The sequence below is a fragment of the Dipodomys spectabilis genome, unplaced genomic scaffold, assembly GCF_019054845.1.
Source record: "Dipodomys spectabilis isolate Male_0828 unplaced genomic scaffold, ASM1905484v1 ptg000826l, whole genome shotgun sequence".
NCBI classification, from domain to species: domain Eukaryota; kingdom Metazoa; phylum Chordata; class Mammalia; order Rodentia; family Heteromyidae; genus Dipodomys; species Dipodomys spectabilis.
The window spans coordinates 663287-675059 of NW_024871503.1; the positions used below are offsets into that span (position 1 = coordinate 663287).

The following is an 11773-nucleotide window of genomic DNA, read 5'->3' on the forward strand; positions in this document are numbered from 1 at the left end:
AGCATAGGTGAAATGAGACCCACACTTAAGGGTGTAGCTGAGCACTCAGTTCACGTCCTCCATCCCAGCTTTACTTTCCTCCTCAGTGACTTCCAGTCTCGTCTGCCAACAGAACATCAGCCTTGGGGCAGGAGTTTTGTCTGTCACAGCCACTGCTGTATTCCCTCGTGCCAGAACAAAGCTTGGCACACAGTAGGAGCTCAATAAACATTTGATAATAAATGGCTCCTTGGTTTAGAGATTGGGTAGAAGGGTACCGAGGCTGCTCAAAAGTGCTTCTGCCGCCAGCTGCAGAGGAAAAGGGCAGGGAGGACTCTTCGTCCTGTTTATGGGATGTGGTCCACGACCACTCTTGGCTGCTCCATGCAAGACAACACGGAAAACTCGATGTACACGAACTCCATGGGCCAGCCGGTGCACGCTGGGCATTGTGAGCCAAAGGCTAGGAAGGCCTGCCCTCCAGAGTCCTTGGTCTGCTGGAAAGGGCTGACAGCTCATTCACACCCTATACTCTGCATCGTGATGGCAAACATGAACTGGTTCTTGTGTGTGTGCGCACACATGTGCTTGCGTGTGTGTGCATGCGTGTGCGTTAGGAACGGAACCCAGGGACTTGCACATGGAGGTAAGTGCTCTCCCACTGAACTACACTCCCAGACTGACAACTGTGTACTGTTTTTAACTGCTAAAAGTTTGCAATCACGCCGGGCGCTGGTGGCTCACGCCTGTAATCCTAGCTACTCAGGAGGCTGAGATCTGAGGATCGCGGTTCAAAGCCAGCCCGGGCAGGAGAGACCATGAGACTCTTATCTCCAATAAACCACCAGAAAACCGGAAGTGGCGCTGTAGCTCAAGTGGTAGAGCGCTCGCCTTGAGCTGAAGAGCTGAGGGACAGCGCCCAGGCCCAGAGTTCAAGCCCCACGACTGACAAAAAAAAAAAAAAAAAAGTTTGCAATCACTTGTTTTGCAGCAATGGGTGATTTGACAATAACCGACACACATGACCAGAGGCAGCATGGAAGCCAAACACAGAACCTGGACACGTGGCAGGGGCAACCTCTCCCCAGGACTCTCCTAGGCAGATCAACAGAGATTATGAAGGCCAGGCTGAAATCACTCTTGGGCAAGAAGAGGGGAGTCCTAGAGAGTAGATGGGGCACAAGACAGGCGCTCAATGAAGAAGAGGAAGTGTGGCCCTCAGGGCAGGGACAGGCTGACTCTGCCCATCCCCGCCCTGTGGAAGGGAGAGAAGACAAACCCAGATTTCCAGAAGCTGAAGGCAGAACAGGGTTCCCGTGAACCCCAGGTCAAGACCAGAAGGGGAAGGAGTATTGAGGACAGCAGAGAGAGGTGGAAGGGAGTTTTACAGTTTACCACTGAAACCAAATAAAACAGAGAACAAAGCTGCGTGCCGTGGTGTGCACCTGTCATCCCAGCTACACAGGAAGCATACATAGGACTACTATCCGGATATATGACCAGGCATATGCATAAAATGCTATCTAAAAAGTAATTAACGCAGCCGGGCGCTGGTGGCTCACGCCTGTAATCCTAGCTACTCAGGAGGCTGAGATCTGAGGAACGCGGTTCAAAGCCAGCCCGGGCAGGAGAGACCATGAGACTCCTATCTCCAATAAACCCACCAGAAAACCGGAAGTGGCGCTGTAGCTCAAGTAGTAGAGCTGAAGAGCTGAGGGACAGCGCCCAGGCCCAGAGTTCAAGCCCCATGACCGACCAAAAAAAAAAAAAGTAATGAATGCTATAAGGGCTGAAGTTGGGACTCAAGTGGTAAATACCTGTCTAGCAAGCCTAAAGTCCTGAGTTCCATACCCAGTACTGCCAACTCCCTCTCCCAAAACAAAACAAGAAATACCAGATTAAAGAAAGAAGCCCTCACTCCCAATCCACACACTGGGGACCTCACTACCATCTCCTCTCCCCAGTGCTCTGCCTGGCGCACAACCACTTGTATCTGATGCCAGCCTGAGCCAGCTCCCAGGATGGCAAGGGAGCCAGGAGCTGTGCCAGCAGTGCCATCTGCTCACCGATTCCCACAGTCTGAACAGCACCCCTTCCAGAAGAGCCCAGCTCAGGCCCAGCAGCTGTGTGCAAGGAACGAGGAGAAAACCTGGGCTCTGCCACTGGGCACCAATTGTCTATGTCTGAGTGAGAGATGGTTAGTTCCTGAGACTTTTCTAGAAGGCCTTCAGAGAAACTGTCAAAATCCCTCCAGGGTGCATTGGTTTACATCTTATAGAAACAGAGCTGAAGTCAGGAGGGCTGCTCCTAGGCACGGTGCTTACCCACAGTGACCCTCTAAGGCCAGGACACAGCACTGCCAAGAGGCGAAACTGCATTGAGCAATACCAAACAGCCCCAAGCCCATGAGCACACTATTCTGTGCAAGGGGCTTCAGACAAGCTGCTAGCTACCCCACGGAGCCCCAGGAACCCACACCGACACAGAGCTCTGCCCCAGAGCCTCTGGGCACTTACACAGGCATGGAAGTTTGAATGTGGGCATAGGAACCAGAAGCTACATGCGTGCCTGCCTGACTTGGAGCTCCTACTATTTTCACAGGCCTGCAATGTCTGCAAGGCCCAAAGTTCCCCTCTTCAATTGTGTAGGTGCTGTTGGCAGGCAGAGAATGAAGCCTGCCAGGGAAGAGAGCACTTGCAGTCAGGACTAGGACAAAACACACAGCAGCCACAGGGTGGTTATGACAGCCTCTGTCACAAAGAAACACACTGATGACAGTGGCTGGACGGGCACTTGAATAGGCCAGTGGGAAAGAAACAGACTAGGGACAGGGCGTGGGGAGGGACAGGGCGTAGTCCCAAAATCAAATGGAGAAACAGTACATGCCAGAGGATGGGAAGGAAAGGGGGACCAGGAGGGAGAAGCACCAAGGGCCCTGCGGCGCCACGCTCTGGGAGAAGGGTAGGCTGATGGATGAACCTGAGATGCAATGGGAGGTAAGGGAATGAGGCCAGGAGGAGGCACCAAGGGGACACAGAAGAGGACCACAACCCAGGGATCCAACGAATTGCTGTGCATGGATGACTCCCTCTGACTTCGACGACTGAAGAACTAAACTATCCCCACATCCATGGGCCAGGGACTCAAGGATGCCCTACAGATACTAAACTGTGCAGGTACTCAAGTCACCCATATAAAATGGCTTCCTGTTTACATGGAACCGGCTTATACTCTCCCATGTACTTTAAATCATGCCTTGATTGCTTAAGACCCAACTACTAGTAAACACTTTGTAAACAGTTGCTATCCTGTATTGTTTAGGAAAAACTGTACATGTGCTGGCCAGCAACATTGTAACAGCCTGGGTGGTTGGAACCTGGGGATGCGGGAGCAAGAATACAGAGGACTAGGCATAATAAATAATGGACTGAGTGAAGGAGAGGGAAGCCCCTGCTCCCCTAGTTTTTCTCCCTATCAGCATTCTTTAGGAACTATAATTCAGCCAGGCATGGTAGTTCACACCTATAATCCCAGAACTTGGGATGGTAAAGCAGGAATTTCACAAGCTCAAGCTGAGCTATACAGTAAGACCTGTCTCAGGGAAAAAAGAAACAACAACAGTACCTCCTAGATCAATATGAAGCAGAAAGGAATCTCTCCCTCAATTCTGCCAAAACACAAACCACCACAGACCCCACAATGTTTTTCTACAACAGACTTGGCCTAAAAATGCAAATAAGGTTCAAAGGTTAAACCAGGACACAGAACCTTCCTGTTTGGGAAAGGAACAGAAAGTAGAATGGTTTTCTTTGCCTAAAAAAGGCCAGGTGTCAGTGACTCACACCAGTAATCCTAGATACTTAAGAGGCTGAGATCTGAGAATTGGGTTTGGAACCAGCCTCAGCAAAAAAATCCCTAAGACTACCAAAACAGCTAGCAGCGATGCTGTGGCTCAGTGGTAGAGCCTTGAGCAGAAGAAGCTCAGGGACAGGGCTAAGGCCCTGAGTTCAGCCCCAGGACTGGCACAAAAATAAAACTGGCTTAGTTGTAGAGTGCTCGTCTAGCATGCATGAAGCCCTAGGTTTGATTCCTTAGTACCACATACACAGAAAAAGCCGGAAGTGGCGCTGTGGCTCAAGTGAGAGTGCAAAAAGAAGCCTAGGGACAGTGCTCAGGCCTGAGTTCAAGCTCTAGGACGGGCTAAATAAATATCAGGCCAGGTGCCAGCGGCTCACAGCTGTCATCCTAGCTACTCAGGAGGCTGAGATCCGAGGATGGCAGTTTGAAGCCAGCCTGAGAAGGAAAGTCAGCGAACTTCTTATCTCTAGTTAATCAAAGAAAAAGCTGGAGGCAGTACTGTAGCTCAAGTGGTAGAGTGCTAGCCTCGAGCAAAAGGAGCTTCCGGATAGTACACAGGCTGAGAGTACCACCCCCAAAAAAAACCCAAAATCCCAAAAAACAAAAAAGAGGGATGATCTGTGAGGACAACTGAATCAGGACTTGGATAAGCTCAGAAACCAGCATCTCATCCTGGGTGAGAGGCTTGGTCCCCAAGAGCTCCAGGTGTCACCAATGGCATTGAAGACCTGCTGTGAGCCCAGAGTGACCTGAGGCTCCAAGAGACAGCTGCCTGGAGTTAGCCAGGTTCTGGGCCTGTCACTGAGCCACCGGCCTGTCCTGAGACAAGTACCCTCCCCTGCAAGTTCAGGACAGCTGGTTCACCAGGACAACTGGCCTGGTCTCCAGAAAGGTCGTATGGTCTTCCTGGGGTTTAGAGGTGAGGGAGCGTCAATCTGAATGTGGTTATTTCTCACATGCAACCTTCTTGCTCCCCACCTGGAATCAGTTAAAAATGCCTTCCTTTGGGGCTGTTTTGAAGATAAAGCAGGACAACACATAAAGCTGGGGTGAGGTGAGTTCCAATCCATCCTTTGGATCGAGTTCCTCCAGGCAGGAAAGGGGTCTTTGCCAGCGAAAGCGGACCACATCCACATTTCTCCACACACTGGGATAGCTCTTAACTGTACACTCCTCCAAACAATAGGCTGTCAGCTCAGGAAGGGTAATTAACAGACCAATTCACTGCCCAAAGACAGTCCATGGGAGCAAGCTCAATGCTAAACTGGTACCAGAGCCTGGAAAGGGGTAGGTGGAAGGTAGAAGGAATTCTAACCCCAGGAAAGGGCAGTGAGGGTGCAGGGGAGGGGGCAGGGGGTGGCACACAGCTGCAGAGGCCCTGAGGGCCAGTCCCAGGGGTCAGCAAACTCCTTTCCCAGTTCCGGTCTGGATTCCATTTCCCCTCTTCCTCCACCAGATGCTGAAGCAGTAAGACCCATTACCACTCCTACTTGTGAGCTCAAAGGCTTTGGCTTCTAGCTTGGGAACCCAGGCCTTGGCCCTGACCAGCCCCAAACCCTAGGGGTGAAAGAAGCTATTTGTCCTCTGCCCTGAGCCGAACTAACATTCTAAACAAGACCCAGCCGCTACGAAGAGACATCTCTGATTTTTGCAAGCTACTATTTCCCTAGCCCCATAATCTTTACAAACAGGGGGTGCCACAATCACCAAGATCAGCTTCCCTCCCTTTGCTTGAACATTAGAAAACTTCAAAGATGGGATGAGCATATTTCCCCCACTTCTGCATGAGTTTAGGCCAAGAAAACATCCTGCTCCCAGCAATGAATGGCTGACCCCAATTTCTGAATACTTCTTTCCTCTCCCAACTAATGTTCTTCCTCCTCATAAGATGAAACAGATATTTGTTTTTAAGGAATGAAATCCTTGATGGTTTGTTTATGGTGCTGATGTTCTAAAGTTCGCTGACCTCCACGCTACAAAGGAATGTTGTATAATGAAGTGAGTGCCTGCTCTTCTGTAAACCGGCAAATACCAGAACAAAGGGAAGGCTCTCATTTCTGGCGAGAGAAAAAAACAAAAAACAAATGTCTTTGGGATCTACTTGTGAATATAGTACACAGGAATACATTATTAGGGATTTTAAAAAATAAGCATAGATAGCTGAAGATTTCTCACAAGTTCATGCAAATAGCCCACCTTGAATTAGCTGATTAACTAAGAGGCTGAAGATCAATTTCAAACTGGCGGTATATTTAACCGGAAAATGAAAAGCTAACCCAAACAGGATAGGAAAGTAAGGGCATACTATAGAGGCTATATTTTTAACCACACAGGAAAAGTCTACAGGAAAATACACAAAGATGCTTAGCATGCTAAGATGGCAGAATAACTGCAACACTTTCTTTCTAAATGTGATATACTGTTATTACAGCTGTTTAAAAGGCGGGGGTTGGAGCTTAGTCATACAACTTAACAGGTTTAAGGCCCTGGGTTTGATTCCTAGCATCACCCATCTCCCCGCCCCTACCATCTACAGTTAAATATGTCCAATTAAACCTGTCTATGGACAAATATGTTCAATTATTTTTTTTTTATCTCATTTCATTTTGAGACAGGGTCTTGCCTCAAGCTGCTCTTGAATTCACAATCCTCAGTCTCCCAAACCGCTATGATTCCAAGCGTGCCTTCACCCAGCTTTTAACACTGTAGTTATGCAGTTTTGTAAGCATGACTTTTATGCTTTAAGGTAAAAATTTTAAAGCACTAAAAAAAAAAAAAATTTTTTTTTTTTAATCCCAGTGCATTCCTGAGGGTTTTTCCTTCCCAAAGGCAACAAATGTAACCCTTCCATGCTTGGAAGAAAGACTGAAGAAACCCAAATACAATCTGCTTACCTGAGGTTTAACTTTCGTTCTTCATCGCTGCCAGCCTCCAGCTACAGGGAAAGAAAGAGAATGTTACACCAGACAGCACTCTTGGGTGGCCTCGGCCTCAGCCAGCAGCTCACGTTCTCTTCCCTGGTGTCCAGAGAGTAGATAAAAGACATCCAGGAAACCTGGCTACTTCTGAACAGCCCTGCCCTTTCCTCCCCAACCTGCTCTGCTGCTCCTTTGAGGAATTTCCAGATTTCTAAATGTTTACGCACATTCTTGCCACCATCCGGGGGACCGACCCTTGTGAACACAGGATTTCCTAACGGGTGTCGCTACCCAACCATCTTTTAGCCCTCAGCTTTCAACTTCCCAAAATTTGTTCTGGATCTTATCCTGTTTTGCTTTTAAGGAAAGGGGCTAGGATCTTAAGAGAATGCATCCCTTCTGTCAAAAGCCAGGCAACAGCTAAACAAGGAACTCCATTTGAATCCAAAGCCAGCTTGGGCTACACAGTTGACCCTATCTCAAAAAAATAAAATAAAAAATCCAAAGTGGTATAGTGAGTGTTTCATGCCGATCAGCCTACCTTCCTGGGAGGTGGAGACGGGGGTGGGAGAATCATGGGCCCAGGCCAGCCCAGGCCTCTCAACCAATGTATGGGCACAATGGCAAACTACTACCATCGCCAGCAACACAGGGACGCACACCCAAGCTGGCCTGGGCAGAAAGTAAGATCCTATTTTGGACATAACCAATGAATGCAGCCAGTGAATCACACCTGAAATCTCAGCTACTCAGGAGTCTGAGACCTGGAGGATCATGAGTAGGAGTCTGAGAGACTCCATCTCCAATTAACAAAAGAAAACAACAACAACAAACCACTAGATTAGAGGTTCACAAGGTAGAGCACTAACTATGAGCAAGAACATGAGACCCTGAGTTCAGGCCCTGGTATTGGCACACAAAAAGGAAAAGAACCAATGCAGAAAGGGACTAGTGGTATGGCTCAAGTATAGTGCGTGTGCTTAGCAAGCGTGAGGCCCTTAGTTCAATCCACAAATGTAAAAAAATTTAAAAATTCCAAATAAGTAAACAAAACTCTGTCCCAAAGGTGGCTCCATACCTATCACCTCACAGCTACTAAGAAGACTGAAGCAGGAAGATCCTCGAGTCCAGGAGTTCAAGACCAGCCTGAGCTAGAAGATCCTGTCTCAAGAAATAAAAACAAGCAAAACCAGTCTATTTCAGCAAGACTTGTACCATAGAAGGCAGCCAGGGGTCAGGCTGTGGAGCTCAAAAGCTTTTGCTAGTTCTCAGAAAAACTTAAATATTTAATATGAATCATTGGAGACTGTTAGTTTATTTATATAATTGACAGAAAAGAATATTCGATATTTCTAAAAGCCAAAGGCCAAGAGGTTGATCTCCAAAATTAACTCTGACTTCAGCCTCCATCACAATTTTTCTTTATTTCACTTTTGTAGAAGAATTCACATCTCCAGGGCCGCCGCATCACAGGGCCTTGGCACATCTGCATGTTACACAGAAGGTGCCCACCGAATGGGATGAGAATCCTGGAACAGCATCTTGGCCAGGAGGGATGCAAGGCTGACTGGGGACAGAAAGGAGGCCAAAGTCAGGGGCAAAACAACAATCTAGCGCTTTAAGGTGGGAGGTGGTCATCTCAACCAAGAATGAGCCCACCACGGGCCCTGCATGACCATGTCTGTATGGAATGACATGGCCTCACACACCAGGGCACCTTCCCCGACATGTCCTACCCTACACTGAGGGGCAGTGGGAAAGCCGGGGAAGGCTCTGCGGACTCCGGACCACAGAGCTGGGTCATCCGTCCTGCAGGGCGGCAAACGACACAGCCATAGTAACAACAAAGGTGGACGCCAGCACCGTACAGCAAGTCCCCTGCACCAGGAACACTGGGCAATATCTGCCATGGATTTTGGAGGGTGCTATTGCTACCTAGTGGGGAGAGGACAAGAGGCTTTAAAACACTCCACAGGACAGGGCAGCCCCCATCACGGAGAATGTTCTGGTCCCATGTGTTAGAAACCTCCCTGCAAGTGCCTGGAGATCTGCCCATAAAAATTTAGTCACTTTGAATAGTGGTCAAAAATAACAATGTGAGCCATCCCTTCCTGCAGACCGCTCATTTATCTGTGCCTCTTTGCTGCCTGTTCTCACAAAGGAGTTGAGATTAGGTTAACAGGAAAATGACATACATGAGATAATTAAAGAATGAGGAAGAAAAAAAAAATAACCAAGAGGGGAGTTGCTTCAGGGTAAAGGGCTGTGATTTCCCTGCCTTTCCCACGCCTCACAGCCAGCCCGGCTGTGTCAGGAAGCAGTTTTTCTGACTCACAGAAGGAGTTGCATTTTGATGAGTGATGCAGTGATTTGTGGGCACAAACCTCTCCGTCACCCTCTGAGGTACTCCGGTGAAGGGCAACGTTCGGCCAGTTATTCCTGAGAAGCTACAGATGCCAAAGAACCCCATAAGAGGTAATGTGGGTGTCTGGACAAGCTGGGGCACAGACAAAGGGGAAGGCAACTGGAGAAAAGATGGACTACAGTCTGGAAGATTCTTGCCTTCCAAGGTACATCCCAGCCCCTGCTCCCTCATGGGGCCAGACATGTGCCAATGTACTGAAGTAACAGAAAAGCTGGCTGCCGTTTCAGTCTGTTGATATCACTGGCACTTGATAATGCATGTTTTATAATTTAAAATGTGTCTAATAGAAGCAAAATGTAGTACAACCAAAGAGTATTATTCAGCCACAAAAAGGAATTAAATACTGGCACATACTACAATGTGGATGAATTTTTAAACCATAACGCTAAGTGAAAGAAGCCAGACATAAAAGGCCATATTATGCACAATTCTTCTTAGATGAAATGGTCAGAACAGGCAAATCCTGAGAGAGAGAGTGAGAGAGCGAGAAAGAGAGGGAGAGAGAGGGAGGGAGGAAGAGAGAGAGAAAGAATTAGTGGGCAATAGTTAATGGCTATGTTTGCTTCCTGGGGTGAGGAAAAGGTTCTGAAATTAGTGGTGATGGTTGAACAATCCTGTGAATATACTAAAGAACCACCAACTTGTGTGCTTGAAACAGCGAGTGGACAGTACATGAATTCTATCTCCACTGCAAGATAAAAGAGGAATTGAAAAATGTGTCTGAGACAGGAGCAGATCAAGTGTTAAGTTTCATAAGGGACATGAAGTTGGGAATCAAGAGATCCAGACTAAAAAGGCTCTGCTGCTCCTGGCAGCCAGGCGCTTCCCCCAGCTCCCAGTAGAGTGTGTGTGTGTGTGTGTGTGTGTGTGTGTGTGTGTGTGTGTGTGTGTGTGTGTGTGTGTGTGTGTGTGTGTGTGTGTGTGTGTGTGTGTGTGTGTGTGTGTGTGTGTGTGTGTGTGTGTGTCGCTTCCCCCAGCTCCCAGTAGTGTGTGTGTGTTTTCCGCCAGCTCCCAGTAGTGTGTGTGTGTGTTTTCCGCCAGCTCCCAGTAGTGTGTGTGTGTGTGTGTGTGTGTTTTCCCCCAGCTCCCAGTAGTGTGTGTGTGTGTGTGTGAAAGAATCTGAGATTAGGGTCTGGGAAAGTGGCTCAGTGGTAGAGCACTTGCCTTGCATGCATGAGCCCTGGGTTTGATTCCTCAGCACCACATAAGCAGAAAAAGCCGGAAGTGGTGCTGTGGCTCAAGTGGTAGAGTGCAGCTACCCTTGAGCTGAAGAGCTGAGGGACAGCGCCCAGGCCCAGAGTTCAGGCCCCACGACCAACAAACAAAAACAAAACAAAAAAAAAAGTGAGATTAAGTGCATGAAAGTATTTTGTAAAACTTCCAGACTGGCAGTAACAGGAGTGATTAGGAGAACAGAGCGCTGCAGGGCAGGGTCACCAGGACAACCTAACTTTTGGTTGCAGAAAGAGACCACCAATATTCTTTTGCCTCTAATCCGTAGGCAGGAGGGGGAGGCTTTACCTCACAGCTACTCTGCAAAAGTTCTTGCCAGTCCCAGTAAAGAGAAGCTGAAGAGCTGTAAGGGGGAAGAGGTCTCACACGGTCACACACAACCCTTCCCATGTTGACAGTGGATCTGCAGCTCCAGAGTTGGCCTACCCCAGATGCTGGCTGGCTACGTCCCTGGCCTGCAGGGCTGCTGCTCTGTTCTCTCCACAGAGCTAAGGGGCTCCTGCTGCCCTGCCGTCTTCAGTCGGCTAGGACTTTCGCCTTTAGGGCTCTCCAAGAGAAGGTGGGCCAGCCTTCAGCTGCTGCTGTGACCAACTCCAAGGATGGGGCCGTGGCTTTGGGCAGAAAGCCTCATTCTGCAGACTCATAGGGGAGGCACTTGCCCCAATTATTCCAGAAAACATAGAGCCCACTAAACCAGGGCCTGGTCCCCGGCACGGAGCAGCTATACACCCTCTGCCCCGTAGCAGTCTGGAAACCCCCCCGAGCCCCAGAAAGGCCTAGAAAACACGCCGATGAAGACAGGGCGGAAGGATGGAAAAGGAAAACTCCATTCCCAACCACGCACGGACACAAGAGCCAGCCCCGAGCCCCAGAGCATGCTCAGTGATGGTCACGCAGGGACACAGGGACCCACCCAGGAGACACGGCCACCACCCCCCCCGGGGCCACCGCCAGGGCGACAGCCTGGCAGCCGGGCAGGGTCGGGCCCCGGTGGGCACGACGCCCCGGCTTCCCCGCAGGCCGCTCCCGCCGGGGGTCCGCGTCAGTCCCACCCAGCGGAGTCCCGGGTCCCCTCCCCGCACGCGCGGCCCAGGCCCCGCGCCGGCCCCGGCTCACCTCGCTGTTGCTGGCCGAGGAGGAGGCGGCGCTGGGCGTGGGCGAGCGCTGCAGGGTCACCAGGGCCATGGCTGCCGCGTGGGGCGCGGGCGCCGCCGAGGCCTGCAACTAGAGACGCCGCCGACGCCGCCGGGCCGAGCCCGGGGCCTCCAGGAGCCGCGCGCGGGCGGGCGGGCGGGCGGGCGGGCGGGCGGCCGGGCCGAGCCGGGCCGGGCCCGCCCCTCGCCCTCAGCGTCCGTCGCCC

The 11773-nt window shown here is 50.1% G+C and overlaps 1 protein-coding gene across 1 annotated transcript in view; it reads right to left on the reverse strand.

Annotated features, from left to right (window-relative positions):
- Positions 1–11667, reverse strand: part of Ssh1 (slingshot protein phosphatase 1) — a 50092-nt gene extending 38425 nt beyond the window's left edge. Inside the window, exons 1-2 of the mRNA XM_042673423.1 lie at positions 11530–11667; positions 6732–6772 (exon numbers count right to left, since the gene is read on the reverse strand). Coding sequence (XP_042529357.1) covers positions 6732–6772; positions 11530–11598 — 110 coding nt within the window. The 5' untranslated portion in view covers positions 11599–11667. The remainder of the gene's footprint in view (positions 1–6731; positions 6773–11529) is intronic.
- Positions 11668–11773: the final 106 nt, after the last annotated feature.